Genomic DNA, 21765 nt, shown 5'->3' with positions numbered 1-21765 from the left:
CACATTGAGTGGAAATTAGGTTAGATATATACTAATCAGCAAACAGAGTCGTCTTTTCCCGACGTCACAAAATGCACAAAACATGCCGTGACGTCAACTAAAGTGTCGCATTATTTTCAGTTATTTCATTACATTTGAAAATGTGGCGGTTACTCCGTTATTAATAATGGAAAATTAATCAAAATACATCTACACAAACAGGAGAATATGGGAATCTAAGAACTAAATTATGTATCGGATAGGGACATTCAAATCGCTATTACCTGCTTTTTGATGTAGTACACTGGCATCTTTTCTTACAAATTGTGAAACTACCAAAAGGTATCCTCTCACATTGGGGAAATTTGTATTGGAACAGTTTGGTTCACTGTGAGCAAAACATAACAAAAATATACTGTCGGTATCCACAGCAAATTCTCTCCATGTGATCGGAGTTACATTGACCTAATGTAAACCATAGCTGAGTTATGTTCCCTTATCTTTATACGTGCATGACCTCTCTGTCGACGTTTGACGTCATAGAAGAAAATCGATTTTTCACATTTATTGCAGGTCATTTTTTATTTTGTATTGTAAACACAAAAGTAAACCAAAGGGGTTTTAGTGTCTGCACTCGTTTACATCGAATACGGACACAGCAGTGAAGTGTCATCAGTTGGCCGTTTCAGCTGGTTCTCATGGTAGCATCTGGAGTTGCTCATTTGTGACGTCATTCTAACTTTACGTCACAATATGATTTGAATGACGTCACCACTGTTGATGACACAACAAAACAATTGTTTACGTGTCAATACGCGGTGAATAGTCTTTCAGTTTCCGGGGATCTAATACCATTTAATCATTTTTTTCAACCAATCAGATTACACAACACAGTAACTTTTGGTTTACAATGCATATTGTAAACCAAAAGTCACTGTGTTCTGTAATCTGATTACAGGGGGTTAAGATATATTTGTGTTGGGTTCTTTACATAACAGTTTTAACTGAAAATATATCTGATTTCACATGCACGACCCCTTGTAATTTTGTTTGTGTTCACATGAATACAACAAATGAATGAGTGGGTTTAGTTTTACGTCAGTTTTAGGAGTGTCGTTTTACACTGTTGGTGCCATTGGGTGTTCTACCACCCTAGGGATCAAACGTTTTGTCCCCAACAATGGCCGCCATAATCGGGTTTCGAAGCGCTACACGTTTTCAAAAGTCAAGTGAGAGTAGAATATATTCGAAATAACTGAATTTATTGCATGGGTAACTATTAGGAGACGCCGTCGGTTCCAAATGTATTCCCGTGCTTCAAATACTCAATAACACCCGGAAAATGGCCAACACATGTTTATCGACACTGTAAACAAAAAAGTAAACCATAGGGTTTTACTGGCTGCACTCGTTTTCATCGAGTACGTCACAATATGATTTGAATGACGTCACCACTGTTGATGACACAACAAAACGATTGTTTGCGATGTTTCTACGTGTCACTACGCAGCGAATAGTCTTGCTGTTTCCGGGAATCAAATACCATCTGATCATGTTTTTCAACCAATCACATTAACGAACACAGTGACTTTTGGCTTACACGTGTAGGAAGGCACCGTATGTTTGCGCCACCTGATGCTTTGGAGTTACACCTCCTTGAAATTATTTGTCGTCTACTTGTACATGGCACCGAGAGGGAAAGAATTGAGTTACGATGTGAAGAAAAAAACTAATATTACAATTGTCAAATGATGGTGTTAGTGGCCGTAAGATTTTTGAAATATTAGAAATTAACAGATCAACCACTGACAAGTTGACAGTTCGTGGTTCGAGGGAAAACACCTCGAAATGGACGGACGAGAAAATTTTAGAGGTTGTTAAAACTAACCCCAGAAAAAAAATCCTATTTACGAACAAATTCATACACAGTTATCTAATTTCTAAGTACCGAGTTAAAATATTTTCACTGACAATAATCTATCACTTATAATGTTCACAATTATGGTACATGATTATTCTGTATAAAAACTATTATTCTGTAGTTTATACATTTAAAACATTTATGCACATATGACCAGCATAGTGTTTAATTCGATTACATACCTGAAATATTAAATCCAAGTTGATTTATGTCTACCATGTGACGTTTTAATCACCAAACAAAATGGCGTAGATAAAGAAGGCATCTGACGTCATATCCAGTGACGTCATATGTTGTGTTGACAAGACAATTCGTTATTACTATAAGAACCACGTAACCCAAGCGTATGTTGGCTTTATCAAGGTCGAAAACGTAAATATATTTTATGCGGTACCTAATTTAACGTGCTTTTAGCTTAAAATTCCTCCAAAATATATTTAGAGAATATTCCATGAGCTACGAGTGATTTGAGAAATATGTTGTATTCAAGTGTGACATAATTCCTGTAATGACTCAAACCTCGTGGGTTATTCTGTTTATTACCCACACTGAAATTAAACTGAGAATCCAGCGTTTATGAACTCTAAGCCGCATCTTCTAATGTAAGTGGATGTGACATAAAAAGGGAACGGGTCAAAATGACCACACCACAAAAGAACCACTCTGACCTTAGTCAAAATGACCACACAAAAAACTAAAAATGGCCACAACCCCTAGTCAAAATGGCCATACCAAAAAGTCAAAATGGCCACACAAAAAGAGTCCAAATGGCCATATATTATTTCAGTATTTTTATCTACTCGTGACATTTGTATTATTTGATATGGAAGTATAAAAACGACAAAATGAGATCAAGATAAGATTAAGAATATTCCAGCAATATCACAGGTTGGGGCAACGGAAATGGATGTCCGGCAAACGCTTTAACCAGTATCCTTCCCCACCACTCCCTGGAGTGGAAAAATATTAGGCATGAAACAATGTACATTTACCGTAACCAACCATTTAATAACACAACTCAGAAAAAACAGGCTCAGAAATAAAGGTGGCTGATGGTTACTCTGGATGAATCGTGTTATTGTGGAGATGATGGTCACTCAGGTTGAATGTTGTGACCCGTGAAGGCCCCAGGGTAGAGGAGGCCTTCAGCAACCCATGCTTGCCATAAAAGGCGCCTATGCTTGTTGTAAGAGGCGACTAACGGGATCGGGTGGTCAGACTCGCAGACTTGGTTGACACATGTCATCGGTTCCCAATTGCGCAGATCGATACTCATGTTGTTGATCATTGGATTGTCTGGTCCAGGCTCGATTATTTACAGACCGCCACCATATAGCTGGAATATTGCTGAGTGCGGCGTAAAACTAAACTCACCCATTCACTCACTGAATTGTGTAGTCATGGAAGTGATGGTCTCTCAGGATGAATTGTGCTGTCATGGATTTTGTTCAGAGCAAAATGTGACGTCAAACTGTGTACAGTTAGTTACATATGCAGAATCTATGGCCATTGGTAAGTGAACAAATATGATGAATGTTCAGTACGTGCAGGAAAAAGCTGAACACACATGAAGATAGTACGGAAAGTGAACGAGAATGATTTTACTCCGCCTGTAGCAATATTCCAGCAATATCACAACTTGGGGAAATGAGCTTCACCCATTGTACCCACGTGGGGAATCGAACCCTGGTCTTTGGCATGACAAGAAAACACTTTAACCATTAGGCTACCCCACCATCCTACAAGCAAAGAAACCAGCATTCGCTGAGAACTCACATTAAAACCAGATTTTTCACCCCTGTGGTGAAGTTTTACCTCCAGTGTTTCTGAGCTTGGTTGGTCAAATGTTTGTTTACAAGCCGATGCTCACTAAAAATAGTCTAAAATCAGTCTCGTCAGATGAGCAGAACTTCTTGAGCTGATGATCACTTAGATGCAATTACTCGGAACACTGCATGACATGACATTTAAACGCAATAGCAACTTAAATGCAAGTTCTACACTGCGAGCAGAGACCATATAATAGATCTATTATATGGTCTCTGCTGAGAGTAACGCTGCATCTACTTAAAACTAAATGTGAAATTCAGCAGGTGGTCGTTTTGAACCTCAGTGTACGAGTTAGAAGGCGAATTTGAAGAATTCAATAACATACAGAAATGTAATTGGTTTGTTTCTTGCACTATGTTGAACAAATACAACGTTTAGCTAAAAAATGACAAAGAAATCACAGGATACTCAGCTGTCGCTCAAGACACTTCGTCACGCTATTTCCGTATTTGGAAAACACCATTCTGACCTCCGACCTTTCACGTGCTACGTCATATTTTTGGTATCACGTGACGAGGAAATCCCCAAGCCGAACGGAAGCCATTCAAGCTGCTCCGTGTGTCAAAGCCCGTAGCGATAGGTCTCCGATCACTAACTGAAAAATGTCCGAAACCGAAGAGCTTGCCAAGAAACTGCAGAGAAGAAACAATATCAATGATGGAATAGAAGAAGGCTCACTGCCCTCAGCACGTGTCTTTAATCCTTACACCGAATTCAAAGAGTTCAGTCGGAAGCAAATCAAAGATTTCGAAAAGACATTTAAAAAGTAAGTTTTTTCGAATTCGTTGTTATTGTGCATAAACCACCCACAGACTATAGCGATCTAGGTTTTATAAAGACACCCCCTATAGACGCAGATAAGTCGTAGACAATTCACTTCCCTGTAACAGAATGCGTGAAGAGACCTCTCAGTGATGACCTACATACATATCTTTACAACAATACAAGCACATGTTTTCAGCTTGACAGGGGGCGTGGCAAATGAAGAGTGTATTTTAAAGATGAGTTGTCTATGTCATGTTTGTTGTCATAGATATTCAAGTCGTCGCAATCATTTGTAATCAAACGCAATTAAATAGTTCCAGTGGTGAAATGATTTATAGCCAGAAGATCTTATTCATAGATTTTCCATGATGTTGACTGACTAAATGATTGTTTACCCAAATGTCTTAAAGATGTTTTTTGAGTTTGTATTTCTTTTAATTTTGCAATTGTATAGAAATCTGGAAGAATGCCATAACAAACAGGAGGTTCAAATATCCTGAAACATGTAAAAGTTTTCTTTTACAAATTGTATCAAGCATAATCACTGATAGAAATGTAAAGACAAGGAGGATATAAATATATATGTACAATTTCAATGAGATTTAACAAAACACTGTCAAGACATGTAAAGCAAACTGGAATTCAGTCAAGAGTATTTTTGAAGTTGACATGTCATTGTTTTATAGATTTAACTACAAAGTAAATAGACACACAAAGTCAAACATTCCAGGAAAGCCTATATCAACATATTCGTCATGTCATTTCACGTTCCTTAAGAGATTTTCTCAACTAGGAATGTGCAGCACATGGAAAGCAGTTGCAGGGTTTTAACACAAACACAAAAAACAAGCAAACCATTGGCAATAAGATAATAACTGATCTGTAGATTGCCATGATTACTAATTAAAATTTTTCCTCACCTCTTTAATACAAGAGCAAAGATCACAGTTGATAGTTTGTTGCCATGGTTACACAGCAGGAGATGTGACAGCAACATGACTGATGAATAACAGGGTCAAGTACATTCTAATGTTGAGCCATATTAGTTGGTGTAACTAAAGCAGGATGTTTACTGGTACCTGTCTTTGTCGGAACATGATGAGTGTTGACTTACATGTGATATGTACGTTCCTTCTTCTTTATGTCTTGTTATTGTCATCATCATTGGCCGACTTGGGGACCATAAATAACTGATGATGACTTTTATGAGGAGCATGTACGATGTGGATCACTCATGCACACACACACACTTGCAAAATCAATGATTATAATTTGTTTGTCCCCTATATCCTTGTATGCTTGTTCTGTAATGGATCTATACATATATATCATGATATATTTAAGGTCACATGCAACAAAAAAATCAATCATAATTAAAACACAATTATCACTTGTTTGTGGCATATAATATACATTGCTGCTTGTTAAAAAACAAATTCACAAAATTTGAAGCGTACAATCGCGATTCAAAAGTGCAATATTTTGTACTTGTTTCCCTCGAAACGAAGACCTCGTGAGACCAAACTCAGTCATGGCGAGTGGGTGTGTACTCAAGTGTAACGACGGCTTCCGATTGGCTGGTTCATTTGCTGAGGGCTCATTGTGTGTACAGTAAGATTATCTGCTTGATGGGCATTTTAGAAGAAAAAAAGATTCCTTATGGATAACAACTTCTTTTATTGTACTTGATTTATCATTTCAGTATGGATTCATATACCATTGTCCAACAAAATCATGTACACTAGAAGAAGTTGTTATCCATAAAGAATGTATATAGACATGGGTTTTGTAAATACGTGTTCTCTGAATTTGCATTCGCTCCTATCAAAAATCACCTCAGTAGAGACGGTGAACTACTGCGTAACTGTCATTTGTCCAAGTACAAAACAGGACTTGAAACTGACAAGAGTTTGCACCAGTTTCCATCAGATCCAGTCATCCAAGAAAAATGGATGTAGTTTGTTTGCAACCCACAGATGTAAGAACATGTCATGTGTACAAGTATCACACCTGCCTAATTACATAATGTGACATAGGCAGGGCTTGGGTACACAAGTCATAAATCAATTATGTTGCTTATGGCGTATAGCCTGATAGGTGTTAAGTTCAAATTGCATGTGGTCAATGATTGAAGCTGTGTATTGCATGTTGTCTTTATCAGACAGGCAGGCAGACATATAGGTGTCAATAAACCAGACACTGAGTTTTCCCTGTGGCAGAGGCTGCTTACCACAATCAACCAAGATTAGACTACTGCTCACAACCTCAGACTCCAGGCATGCATACTGTTTCAAGCCCCGCAAACCTATTCACTGCACATGCGTTATGGGCGCAGCGCAGCAGAGAGCTGTTGAAACCACTTTAACCCCCAGCACTGGGGGAAATTTAGTGAACTGTTTGAACTCTGATTTTGGCGGTCTTTTTTTTTTCATCGCATTTTTTCCAACGTTGAATTGGCATTTTTGACGATATGTTTCTGTAAGTGCATACCGAAAGATATCAGAATCTGCAAAGTTGTGTTTTATGTTGCTAAGATCATTGTAGTCAGTAGCAAAATGGCGTCCAAGTTGGTGTCATTTTCACGCAAATAATTAGCTTTACGTTTGGGGATTGCTTTCATATTGCATAAAACTGTATGATTCGCCTTGACACTTCAGCGACACAGAGAATGCAACATCGATTTAACGTCAGAAATATCGTTATTTGCGGTAGTGAACAACATTATTATCGAGTCGATATCATAGAGTACAATTCTTACCCGGTTCAGTGTTGGAAAAAGTATGAACACCATACCTTTTTGATAAACAAAGAAAGGATAGTAGATCTAACGAAAGGTGTCTGCATGCGATTAGCAGTGGCCATGACCTTTTCAATAACTCCAGGGCAGCTAATTTTAGTTTTTATGCAAGATGGGAGTTTTTTCCCTTTGTAGATTATGCCGTTGCCGTAAAATCTGCCATGCCCAAATACAATGCATGTTCTGTAGTGACAGAACAGATATCCACATATTTCTTTTCGGTTAATGATTTTGTCTTAGTTTATCATTGAAATAATCTACAGTTGGATAAAGTTCAAAATTATGTTTTTTTCTACTTGTAAAAATTGAATCTGACGAGAGACAAAAGTTTTATTCTATATTTTTTAAATATAATACAAGTATTTTTCAAACAGAAAAATACACTAGCTGGGGTATGTGATTTTTTTTTTAACAAAGCGAAAAAATAATTATCAAGAAACACTCCCACAGTCATGTCACACTTTCATATCTTTACAAATCTAATGCTTGTGGGATATATATGGGATTTTACTCCAAATAACACCGATGCCAAACCATGTTCAACTGACAGTCACTGACAAATCATGGTACATTTAGGTGTTATGTCATAAGGAAATTTTATTAATGCGTTATCTTTTAATTTCATGATTATTAGGTCAATAACTCAAGACCCAATCTGTTAATGTATTTTTTTGTATTTCAGTACAGTAGAACACGGATATAACGAACTCCAAGGGACCAAGGGATTTAGTTCGCTATATCCGTTGTTCGTTATTCACGTTTGACCGCCATATTGGCTTATAGAGATGAAGAGACACGTATATACATGGGCTACGTTTGCCTGCCACAGCGACGAGCGAACTGAAGATCTGTGTATCAGTCAAGCTTTTAAACACGATGTGTTTCTTTTGTTAATTAATTAATGACTATCAAACAATGTTGATTCACCGCCAACGAGGTTAAACAATGTTGATTCACCGCCAACGAGGTTAAGCAATGTTGATTCACTGCCCACAAGGTTGATGTATACCGCTAAGTTGCTGAGTTGACACTGAGCTGACACTGAGTGAGTTCGCTACTCACGTCGTTAATTGGGCTTGGGGTCACGAAATCAGTTCGCTATAACCGTTAATTCGCTACTCATGAGTTCGTGAATCGCTACTCACGAGTTCGTTATTCACGTATAATTTTAATGATATTATAAAGGGACCATTGACGGGACTTTTAAATTTGTTTACTATATCCGTGTTCGCTATATCCATGTTCTACTGTATTTGCATAAAACATGATATTTCTGTGGTTGCAGTATCACATGTTTAGTTCATAAAAAAATTAGAATGTAGAAAAAATACCCCTGAGGTACGAGTGATTATACATGTTACCTTCTACGTTATTGTTTCCTTCAACGTTATTATTTACTTCAAAGATTTGTGGGTTGGGGTTGTTTGGGTTTTTCTTTTGTTTGTTTTTTTTTTTATATTTGTTGTCATGAAAAATCTGCAAGGTGCGATTAAAGAAGGAATGTCATCTGTGTGCAGTAACCAGTTCCATGTTGTATTTACGCTGCATGCTATGCGCACTTGAAGACAACTGTAGACAGGAGTCGAGTTTAAGAAATTTCTACGTCCAACGTTGAAGAGTTCAATCTTAGTTAAGATCGCGATCTTAAATCCATGATGTCTTAAGATTGTCTTTGTGCATGTGGATTAGGGCAATTGTATGGTGATTGTAAAGTTGATTGTAGGGGCCTAAGATTGATTGTAACTAAGATTGCTCTGTGCAAGCGGGCCCAGATATGTAATTTATTATTTGATTTCCCTACTGCAACAAAAGTTAAGAAAAAAAACATGTTCAGTATATCAACCTATTTTTTGACACTTTCATTGATCTGTCTTTGCCAAACCCATTTTTTTAAGTAATACCTCACATGGGTTTATTCAGAACCTACCCAGTGGCTTATAGTTAGCCCTCTGTTTTCAGAAAGTGCCAGTACAAATTCAAAACTAAGTACACAATGCTTAAATTGTTTAAGCTTACATCAAGGCCTACAGCTTGTCCCGCTTGACCTGATCAAGTCAACACTAATGCATTGCATGACCCTGTCACAACTGGTAGGGTCTATTATTGTGAGGGGGTGCACCTTTGTCAGTTGATTGTCAGCTTGTCTGAACAGCCGAGCCAACGTCGCCATTTGACATGCCAGTGTGGAAAAATTACCAGTAATGTCCAAACTGTATTTAAGTCGTTTAAACAAGAAGCTTCAGACAGTTTAATGTTTCTGATTTGGGCTTTAAGTCTGTGAGCTGCAGCAGCAACTGGTGTTTCCAGTGATAACTGAAATAGGTGTAGAGAGTGATAGCAAGAGTGATTCAGATTCTGAAAGTGTCCATTGTCTGTACAGTTTATGAAAGTATTTATTGTCTGTACATAGAAAAGTTAGTAAAACAACACAGATGGCATATGTCTGTATAAAGAGTTCAGTTAAAAATGAAATGACTTTTTCTCAGAAGTTTTCCGTTTTTCGGGACAAGTTGTCCTACGAGTCCATATATCCTTGCCTCGCCCAAAGCCAGCATTAATATAACATACTCAGCGCCCCAATTTAATGAATTTACTGATGTTTGTGCCATTTGACCTCCTGGGTCATGTACCCGTGAATGTCCAAGGGTAGAGTAGGCCTTTAGCAACCCATGCTTGCCATAAAAGGAGACTATGCTTGTCGTAAGAGGCGGCTAATGGATTCGAGTGGTGAGACTCACTAACTTGGTTGACACTTGTCATCGGTTCCCAGTTCCGCAGATCGATGCTCATGTTGTTGATCACTGGATTGTCCAGTCCAGACTCAATTTTTTACAGACCATGGCCATATAGCTGGAATATTGCTGAGTGCAGGGTAAAACTAAACTCACTCGCTCACTCCTGGGTCATGCATGTGTAGAGTAGTTCAGAACAAGCTGTAGTGAGTGAGTGAGTGAGTTTAGTTTTACGTCGCACTTAGCAATATTCCAGCTATATGGCGACGGTCTGTAAATAATCGAGTCTGGACCAGACAGTCCAGTGATCAACAATGAGCATCGATCTGCGCAATTGGGAACCGATGACATGTGTCAATCAGGTCAGTGAGTCTGACCACCCGATCCCGTTAGTCGCCTCTTACGACAAGCATAGTCACCTTTTATGGCAAGCATGGGTTGCTGAAGGCCTATTCTACCCCGGGACCTTCACGGGTCGACCAAGCTGTAGTTCAGATGATGTTGTCTGTATGAATGCGATTTTGAAAGTCTTCAATTTAAAAGTTTGAAAGTAACCACTTTCTGCAAAGTATCATCCATAATGTAAATAATAAAAAACACTCACAGATATATATACAAACCAAACTACCCCTTACTTTGGTTTCTTCTATCACTCCTGGTTAACATCAAAGTTCAAAGAGGCGATGGGTGAGCTAAGTGGTTAGAGTGTGCGCTCATTACGCTGAAAACCCAGTTTGATCCCCCACAAGAATACATGGGTACAATGTGAAAAGCCCATTTTAGGTGCTCCCCTCTGATATATTAGGAATATTGCTAGAACCAAATCTGTTTGCGTTTGATTGGACAGTCATAGGTCGCTCAAGGTTACCTGACGCGAACTCCTACTAGGGTTGGTTGGACTCAGTTGAAGAGTGTAACGAATAATAAAGACTAAGTTTACTTAGACTGAAAGTGACAAAAAAACTTAACTCATCTCTCATCTGAGCCTCAAAGCTCCAAGCTGCCTTCTTGAGGGAGTGTAACAATGTATCCATTGTTAACCTCTTTTACAGGTACGATGTGAACAATGACAAGTTTATTGACCTGATGGAGTTGAAGCTGATGATGGAGAAGCTTGGAGCCCCCCAGACTCATGTCTCCCTGAAGAACATGATTAATGAAGTGGATGAGGACAAAGACTCCAAGATCAGCTATAGAGAAGTACCTTCTTCATCTTTTACTCTTTCCATTTCGTTCATCCACCTTTGTGGTGTTGTCGATAAAAAGGCATTAAAATGTGAAACTTCTTGTTACCCTGCCTGGTGCTTGGCATAATGGGTATGTAGTCAGTAAAATGTGTCTGTTGGGGGAAAATGTGTGTTCCTCAATATAATGTCACTCACATCCACAAATGTTATCATTCTTCCTCCATCCCTACCCCTCTTCTCTGTCGTTTCCAACCATCATCACACTCACTCAAAATACTGATGCTGACATCCACAAATCTCATTGTCTCCTTTTCCTGCTTCCAATCCAACAGGCACACATGCCCGCAATTGTCTGGTCCAGACTTGATTATTTACAGACCACTACCATATACCAGCTGGAATATTTCTGCATGCACGCACATATGTTAATAATCACTGTGTGTCAGTTCAAACCAATATGGCCATCACAAACAGTTTTATAATATATGTACTCCATGTCATAGATTTAAGTACTCACTTTAGGTTCCTATAGATGCAATATAAGACTTATTATCCCTTGCAACTTGCCTGAAATCGATATCTGAAACTTTGAATGAGACTAACAGCTACGAAACAGAACACCTGCCATACAGTGGAATGTAAACAATTGCGGAAGTGGTTTCAGTCACAAGCTGTGCTTAGGGTTTTCTTAAAGAATTCTCTAAGGGACATACTCTATCAGGTTTGCTTGAAATATGTTCATTTGGCTGTTTGCACAAAAGTTGATTTAGTACAACATTTCTTAATTCCTCTGAACTTTCTAATTTAATGTTGTAATAGAAAGACATATTTTGTTAAAATAAATTATATGGTTGTTTGCCTGAGGGTTGGTAGTTAGTATTATTGAGAGAAATGCATTAACCTCGGAGTATATTTTTAGGGAAGTGTGGTGTGACATAGTGGCTTTATTAACATACAACAGAAAGAAACTTGCAAAAGTGCATTGGAACAAGGTTTGCATCCTTGAAAGGTGTTTCATGCTTACTTGATTGTCATGCCCAGTCTGCTGTTGGTCTGTGGTGAGTGAATCATGATTAATTCTTTCCACAGGCAAATTTTTAGATCTATCTGGCTTTTGTTTTACCATCATGCGATGAATGTGTCACTATGTTAAGACAAGGTCAAATGAATTCTCACTTAATTCCAGTTATATTTTTTATGTTCTATTTCACCTGGTGTAAGATAACAGGAAACAGTCCCGGTCATGTCATAACTGTTCAATGTACTGGTATTGTTTTGATGCTTCTTTCAAACACAATCCCAATATATCCCACAATTCCATTACCCCTTCAGTTCCTGCTGATATTCCGCAAGGCTGCTGCTGGCGAGTTGGATGAAGGTAGTGGTCTGTACGAGCTGTATGCCAACGTTTCCGAGATCGATGTTGATGAGACAGGAGTCCGAGGAGCCAAGGATTTCTTTGAAGCTAAGGTAATTTTGTTAGTAGCTTGAATTTTCTTTGCTAAATTAACAGTTTAGCAGTGGAATTGGCTAAGTCAGTTCTTATGTTCTTGCTGAGTCAGCTATTTTGATCTTCTTTGCTAAGTCAGCAGTTCTGATGTTCTTTGCTAAGTCAGCAATTCGGATGATCTTCTCTAGGTCAGCAGTTCTTATGTTCTTCATAAATCAGCACGGCTAATGTTCTCTGTAAATTCAATAGTTCTGATTATCAGTTATGTGTAGGATTGTTGTGTGGTTATATTAGTTCTGATTGTTTCATTTAATTTTGTTGGCAATAGACAAGGAATTATCTATGTCAAACAAGGATGGTTTAATAACAGGCAAAATGCCAAGGACAGTTGCAGTTGAAACATCCCCAATCAGACAAATGGTAGAAAAACAGTATTTAGAAGTATTTTAAAGTTTGTGTGTGGTGGAAAGATGCCCCAGCCTTTAGTAGTCCTTTTGCCCACTTAGGTATGACATATGATGTCTTTTCCTTGTGCCCACCACCATGATATTGCTGCAATATTACTAAAATTATATTCTCAATTACAAAAGGTTATTGCCAGAAACTGAGAAAGAAATCTTGATACTAAATGTATCATATTATGCTTATGTGTTGTAGTTGTACGTAAATGAAACTGATATAATATCAGTTACAAAATATTGCACTTTTCCTGTTGATGGGCTGAGTCAAGCATTACTAAGTTCTCGTTCTTGGTGCAGATCAAGACACAAACCATTCAGAGCAAATTTGAAGATGAGATTCGCCAAGAGCAGGAAGATAAGAAACGAGAAGCAGAAGAGGCCAAAGAAAGACGACAAGCTTTCAAGGCAAAAAGGGAAGTGTTTGGTCAGCAGTAAGGGAGATCACATCCCACACGAACAGAGGAAAAAGATAAAGGGAGAGAACTCTCAATATATGGATAAGGAATATAGAATAAGGAAGTGAAGTTTCACTCACAAGTAGAATATGGCTGTCTAGGAAATAATTCAAGAATTAATTATTGGTTTATATCATGGAAAGAAAGGAAAACTTCTGTTTAGGGGTGTAAATTAGTTGGTTTTGCCAGGACATGTAGAAAAGAGTTGTAGTTCATTTAATGTTTTGATGACATAATTAAGACATGATATTTATCTGGAAGTAATTCTGAAATTGTTCAATAACTGCAAAAGAGGACTGTACAGTTGAATGTTCAACCATGTTTATTGTTCTTTATTGGTGATAGTGCACTGGAACATTACACCCATGCTGTTGTGTAATATTTGGAGATAGCGATGGTGTGTATGATAGTAATTCTCATGAAATCATATATGTGTCATAATAACATATTTTATGCTCAATATCCTGCCTGTATGATTACAAGATGGAAACAGAAATAAGAATGTAACATATCCTGAAAGATTATAAGCTTATGTGAGACAATGTTATACAAGATGTCATGTGGAAACTTAAAAATTGTATTTCTCATTTGCATCTTGTTGATGAAAAGGGAACAGGAAGTGTGAACAATGGCCAGAGCTCGGTTTAGTGCTTTGTTACTTGCACTGGTGCAACCCAATATTACAAAGAGCAATTTTGTTATTCGTCTAACTTGCACGAGGTGCAAGTCATTTATTGAGTGGGTAAACTTCTGAAATTGCATCTACATATTGCAATAAGAGCAATGCAGCTAGAATTTGCTTGTGCAACTAGGTTTATATCTTAGGTTGCACCTGGTGCGGGTAAGTTAACGTTTCTTAAATCGAGCTCTGTAAGGTTTAAGACTGTGATTTCAATTAAAGCAGTTAATTATATATATTGATTTCATCAAAAATATATTTTGCTTGAAAGTATTGATGATATGAGATATACTGTGTAATGTTTATTGATTTATCAAATATTTGTCATTCCATTACCACAACACCCTCAGTTATGAATTAATTTTGTATTATTTTTTTGCTCTGTATAACATTAATCATTGGTGATCATCCTTAGGTGCTTTTTTTATGGATCTGATTACAGTATTAATGTTATTTTGCGTAATACTTTACAGGGTCTGTTGATTATATTTATATGAAATAATACCAGGACCATGTTTCACGATTTTGTGGTTTACAGATTCCTTCTGGCATGAAGATGTCTTTTACGTTTTTGGCATTACATTGTGGAGTTGTCTCACTACTAAGCTTCATGTTTAAAATGAATTTCTCTATTAAAGAATGTGGTCTGTCTGTAGATGGGTAGTATTGTTCCAAGAATGGGGCAGTGTATAGTCAGTTGGTTCAAGCGTTTGCTTGTCATGCTGAAGACCTGGGTTTGATTCCCCACATGGGTATAACATGTGAGGCCCATTTCTGGCGCCCCCTCCAATGTTGTTGCTGGGATATTGATAAAAGTAGTGTAAAATTATACTCTGTCATTCACGCACTTGCTCATTCTACTGATTATTGCACTTATTAAGTGAAATGAAAGAGATATGTATAGTTGTGCAGGTGCTTGCCTTTGCTTTGATCTCCAGTCCCAAATACAGTGGATACTGTTGGTTAGGAGTGCATTTTGAGTAATCTCAAACAGCTTAAGATAAACTGTGGTAGATTTTCAGATAATGGTAGTTTCCATTCCCCCTTTTAAGTGTTAACTCAGATCAGAATCGGCAAAGGTTAAGGTGGTGTTTAAGGTTACTGCACTTAAATGGCGTCTGTCACTGTCGGTGTGTTTAACCATCCATGTGTCACTTTTGTTGGTTTTATAGTGCTCGCCGCTGAGATACCATGCTGGAGTTAAACGTTGCATACAGCTTGTTCAACTTGACCTGAACTACTCTACATATGCATGACCCAGTAGTTCAGGTCGACCCAGTACAAAAGGTCAAGTTAAGTTCATAAAATAGGGGAACAGAAAATGTTAAACAGCGACCTTGTCTCAGCTGTTCAGACATGTTGACAATCCACTGACAAAGGTGCACCCCTTCACGATAATAAACCCAGTAGGTGTGACATGGTCACACAATGCATTAGTATTCATTTGATGAGGTCAAGCTGACCCAGCTGTACCTCTAAGCCATTCATTCATTGTTTTGTTCCCCCAATTCCAAATATGAAGATTTGTACTATCTAGGGCTGCAATGATTCACCCAGTCCTCGATATGATTTTGTTTTCAATATTGGACTCTCAGTTTGACCATTTTCAATGCAGTTTTCCATACAAGTAAAAACGTCAGATTTCAGCTAACTCTCAGAATCGGCCTTTTCATTGTGAAATCCATAGTGAACTTGGCAATGTTTTTTAACAAAATCTCATGGGATAATTAGCCCAGCGTCAGCTTATCATGTTTTGCCGTATTTCAGAGCTCCAAAACTGCTCGAGTTGGGAGTCAGTATTCTGTTCTGGCTGGCTGAAAATAATTTAAATAGACATTCAAATATTAAATCAAAATAATGATAATGGTTATCGAAAATCGAAACTAAGGTGTCAGAGTCAATTTTCGATTAAACAAACTGAATCAATGTCGTCCAAGAAACATCTACTCGTAATGGCTGAGGGATCAAACCACTGCCCAAGGTATCAATGACCAAATTCAAACTCAAACATGCCTCAACTAACTGGGTTTTTTTTGTTATTGTTGTTTAGTATGCAGGAAACTTATGCATGTTATTTTCTGTTCATAATTCATGGCTGGTACGAATGGTCTCCATTTGATTGACTCCAGTTGATTGATCTGTAAACCAGAAAGATCACTTGGTCACTTGGCATATTAATTTCCATGATGCATATTTTGGTGTTATTGTGTAATTTTCTAACAAAACATGTCAAAATCTTAATGCAGATAAGATTTGATTCATTTATTTTCATTTCAGCAAAATATTTAGTGTAATAGGTGGTAGTACTCTCTCAGTCTGTAATACTATTTCAAACTTGTCCAAGGGATGGAGTTTTCAAAACAACATTTGTTTGTTAAATGCAGATGACAATTTTTGGAGCGAACTATAAGTCATGGGTTTACCTTCACACACGACACCGAGGTGAGGAGGTTAACGAGCGAGTAAGGTTTTACAACCCGTTGAGTAATTTTCAACCAATATCATGGCAGGAAATTATTTTTATCGAAAGGTCTTGCTCTAATGTTGATTTTCAATAACGGTAAGATGCAGGAATACAGAGATGCAAAATCGTTTAAGAACTCGGTAATAATAATATAACTTGTAATGAACAGTGTTTGTAAATATTGTAATAATTTACTGTATTTTAATTCTTTTCTATCTCTTTAATGATCACAACATAATTTAAACTTCACCTTGGCTAACTTGGACATCAAGATTTATCCAGCTTGTTTGGTTAATCTGTATTGTGTATATAACTGAAGCTTTACCATAGATATGCATATCAACCATGTTGATTTCAGGTAAGAATAATTTAGTGGAACTTAAGTTTGTTTGAGCATGCACACAATTTATAGTCACTTTAGCTCTTGGCATTATTTTCTGATATAGGCACCTGACATGACTGCAGCCTGCAGAGCTACACTTGTTGTATAAATCACGATATGAGATACAGCCTGCTGGTGGAAACCTGTAGTGTAGGACATAATTTCCTGGTCCCTGAACTGAGATGGTCATATTTTCCATATTTTATCATAGCCTCCTTGCTGCTGTAGCACAACAATCTCTTTGTGGACAGAGGTATGACATGCTGTCATGGCATGATGAGATTAGGGCCCAATTTCTCGAAACAAACTTAAGTTTTAACTCAAATCTCAAACTGAGTTTGACAATATGAAACAGCTGAAATTTTAACTCAATTGCATTTTTTAGACTAAAAAAGTTCAAACAACTAAAGAAATCTGTCCACCAAATTCAGATTGTCTACTATGTTTGAGCTGGATACCAATTTCCTTTCATTCTGGAAAATGGGTGTTCTTGCATTTTCTCAGATTTGAGCAAAAACTTGAACTTAAGTCAAAACTCAGACTTAAGTTTGTTTCGAGAAATCGGGGCCAGGGTAGCTGGAAAGACATTTTTCAATTTAAATGAGAAAAAATTGGTATTGTTAATCTTTTCAAGGATTTGATTTGTTTGCATTATGATCATTACTAGTGGAGAATATTGATTATTTTGAAGATATTGATGATTCTGTTGTTTTCACCTGAAGTCAAGATGTTGTATTTTGTTTGATCGGTATCCGATTTCTCGAAACAAACTTAAGTCTGAGTTTTGACTTAAGTTCAAGTTTTTGCTCAAATTTGAGAAATGCAGGCACATGCATTTTCCAGAATGGACGGAAATCGGTATCAAACTCAAACTTAGTAGACAATCTGAATTTTGTGGACAGGTTTCTTTGATGGTTTGAACATTTTTATTTTAAAAAAATGCAGCTGAGTTAAAAATTCCACTGTTTCAAATTGTCAAACTCAGTTTAAGATTTGAGTAAAAACTTAAGTTTGTTTCGAGAAATCAGGGCCAGTTGTTCTTTAGATTGTTCCTTGTTAAGCAAATACAGTCATATTACTATCATGTAATGAGAGCAGGTGGATTGGTTAGTCATGATATCATTATATATTTGGTCATATATTTTAAAAAAAGAGTGCTACATATACTTAGAAAACAAGGAATATGGTTATGTGCTTCACTGGTAATATATGCATAGTAATATATGGCTGTATTAACCCATATGGTAAGGTGTATGTGTGTCCTTGAACTGTATGTGGTACAGATGTTGTTTATGCTTCCCTGAGGTATATCTCTGTATGGCATATATATCCTTTGGAAAAAGATGCCCATATGCTAAGCTAGTATAGATAAATGTCCTTTTGGTATAGATGCCAATATGCTATATATGTCTTTTGGTATAGAAGCCCTTGGGATATCATCAATGGCATTTTTCAGTGTATCTATTCTGGCAAATTTCACATGAGTTGTCTGAAGGGAACCACTGCTTTAGGGCCCAAGTATTGTATTGCTCTTCGCCTTACATTACACAGTTCAGTACTCCATCATCGCTGTGGTGTGACTTGCTCATCTGTTACCAGAGCATTGGCAGAGATGAATTGATGCTCTTTTAATAGTGCTTCATAATTCAATGCAGTGAATAACTTCTATTTGTGAGAGATATTATTTGATTAATCTGCTGCCAGAATTGCAGATGCCTATTTCTGTGGATTTTTGTGATGTTTCGTTTTAGTTTTTCTTGTTATACATATATTCTTTGTTTTTCTTGCTTTTCCCTCCTTATATTTATGTGCAATTGACGTCGATTCATGTTATTTCAGAGCAGGTTGTAGCAAACTAATACAATAATAATTGTCAGTATCATCAAAGGTTACTTGATGATTGGACTGGTAGAATAAACAGGGTGCTACCTTTCTAGCTTGCCTCTTAAACTTTATTTCAGTGACCAAAACACAAAATAACTACTTCAATCACAAACACAATGACTAATACTGCTACTGCTGCTGCTATGACGACAGCTACGACTACTACTAGTACTATGAATACTACTACCCATGATGTCAGTCACTGGATTTTATGACCATGACTCAATTATTTACAGGAAAGGTTTTGGTGTGGTAACTACTACTACTACTACTACTACTACTACTACTACTACTACTACTACTACTACTACTACTACTACTACTACTACTACTACTACTACTACCATAATTAATGCTCAGGATGTCAGTCACAGGATTGTCTGGTCCAGATCTGACTGTAGACCACTGCCATAGAGCTGGAAAATTGTTGCAAGCAATGTTAAACAACAAACATATCAAAATTTATGGGACGTGAGGTAAAATGGGGTTGCATTATTTCAGCTACCACAGTTGTGATTGTCACAGCTACTACTTCTACTACCACAACGACGTCGACATAGTAGTTAAGTCAACATATAAGTGTAAATACATCATCAACTCCCTGTGGAGTGCATGTACGATATAGTTTGCCGCTGAGATACCAGGAGTTGAGAGTAGATCTATGTCATACTCTTGCTGATTTAGAAGTGCTATATTTACAGCCTTGTTTTGTAGAGGAAATAAGCTAATTCAGTGCTTGTGTGCTTTGTCTTGCCGATTATGGATGTTTCAACTGATTTTTACAATCAAGATGATTTTCTACAAAGTATCCTAGACATGCTAATTGTATTTTCATCATCCTACACTGTAGACCAAGTTATATATTTTCTGTCCACACCCAGGTCTACCCACCATTTGGATTAGCCAAGGTTGAGGACATGTCATCAAATTCTCCATTTTGTATTAAAAACCAATTTTATTTTTGTTCCCTTTTGTATACAGTTCACTGATATTTAATAAAATATTTGTCCTTTTGATGTTGACTGGGATTTGGAGTATCTGAACATGAGTATTTAGTTAAAAAGGTTTCAAGACAAGGCAGTGTTATCTATTGGCAGCAAAAAAGGACAATATTATTGTTGACTTGTTGTATTTACTGTTTACATCATGTTGCTCATGTAGCTAGGTTTGTATGTCTGCCTTAACATTTGTTAACTGTTGCCATGGTTACTTTTTTAATGTATTTAAAAATTGTCCTTAAAAAAAAGTCAGTAAACTTCAGTGAAAACAAGGATAATTGGCGGCAATAGAATTTAGTATCTAGCTTCAAGGTTGGATATTTGTCAGGTACTTTTTATGTAAATTGATAGCCATTCTGCCAGCACCTCAGAACCACTGATCCAGAGTTAGGTTACAGAAATGAGGTGCTGTTTTACTAGTCATCTCTCTTTAATACCAGACAAGATGACAAAGGCTTGCTTATTTGCTGACATGTCATCATATCTCAATTGTGTAGAACAATGCTCATGCTGTGGAACACTAGTGGTCCAGACTCGATTATATACAGACTGCCATTTAGTTGGCAATATAATATTGCTGAGTGCAGCGTTAACCAACCAACCAACCAACCAACCAAGACACCGTAGGAATAATAATGTGTTGTTTGAATGTCAAGAATGTCTAGAATGGTTAAGGTCCTACTATATTCTTGTCAATATAATTATTCCACCAAGATAGCTTTCATCAACAATGTTTCTCCTTGTAGCAAACACAAGATATATTGTTGAGTACCGGTACATATGTTTATTTTTGTTTCATGCTTTGTGCATATCCTATGCAATACTAAGGAGCATATGGACTACACATAAAAATACTCAATCTTTGCTAGGGATGTTGACAGTTAAGTCGAAGAACGAAAGCATCCACTTGTTTGGAGATGCTACAGATATGAAATACCTTTTCTATGTACCTTCTTTTCAAGTTGAGTGGTTGTTCTGAGACATGTACAACTTTCTCAGTATGCCTGTCAACGTTGAGTTCTAGTATTTCAAACAGAACTTTTTTGTTTTCATTTCAAGTAAACACCCTGTATAATGTGTATTTGACTCTGATTTATGAGTATTAAATTAATGCCATATTCATTTGCTCAAAGTAGAGTTAGGAAGGAATATTTCATGCCCAGACTGAAAAAGTATTCATCGTTGCTTCACCCTTCGAAACACAGTTGGCATTATGAAGAAACTTGATTCAGACCGCCATATTTCGTAACTTTTGAAACAGTTGTATGTTCAGACAGAGGTCTTGCTTTATGAAATCAGAAAAGGATTAAAAAAACATTTTATTGAAAATGATTTCTGGAAAGGATGTTAGGGTAGCAAACATGCATACAAAAAATATAGCAAAGGTCTAAGAAACAAAGCCTAGATTTTCGAAGCTCTCTTAGCACTAAGATAGTCGTAAGTTAATGTTAATGTATGGCACCTACGACTATCTTAGCGCTAAGAGTGCTTTGAAAATCTAGGCACAGGGTCCAAATCCACAAAGTGTTTGTAACGTTAAGACCTGTCATAACTCTATGGGTTACATAGGCTTATGAATGTTGTATCGTTACAAACAGTTTGTAGATCCGGACCCAGGTGTCTTGACTTGTTCAGTTATGAACTGTGTTGTATAATATATACTGATTGTGAGTGTGGTGCAAGTATATATGCATGAAGCGTATTGCTGGTGATGTTGGTTGATACAATGCATGTACATATGTTTTGATGTGTTGAAGTGATCACAGACCAATTTTCCACCT

The 21765-nt window shown here is 37.1% G+C and overlaps 1 protein-coding gene across 1 annotated transcript in view; it reads left to right on the top strand.

The window, feature by feature from the left end:
- The first annotated feature begins 4218 nt into the window (after positions 1-4218).
- LOC137268208 (EF-hand domain-containing protein D2-like) overlaps positions 4219-21765 on the top strand; it is a 265230-nt gene continuing 247683 nt past the window's right edge. Inside the window, exons 1-4 of the mRNA XM_067802746.1 lie at positions 4219-4496; positions 11077-11224; positions 12544-12681; positions 13420-20205. Of these exons, the coding sequence (XP_067658847.1) occupies positions 4333-4496; positions 11077-11224; positions 12544-12681; positions 13420-13557 (588 nt within the window). The 5' untranslated portion in view covers positions 4219-4332 and the 3' untranslated portion in view covers positions 13558-20205. The remainder of the gene's footprint in view (positions 4497-11076; positions 11225-12543; positions 12682-13419; positions 20206-21765) is intronic.

Source organism: Haliotis asinina, chromosome 16, assembly GCF_037392515.1.
Source record: "Haliotis asinina isolate JCU_RB_2024 chromosome 16, JCU_Hal_asi_v2, whole genome shotgun sequence".
Taxonomy (NCBI): Eukaryota; Metazoa; Mollusca; class Gastropoda; order Lepetellida; family Haliotidae; genus Haliotis; species Haliotis asinina.
This window is presented reverse-complemented; position numbering and strand designations above follow the sequence as displayed.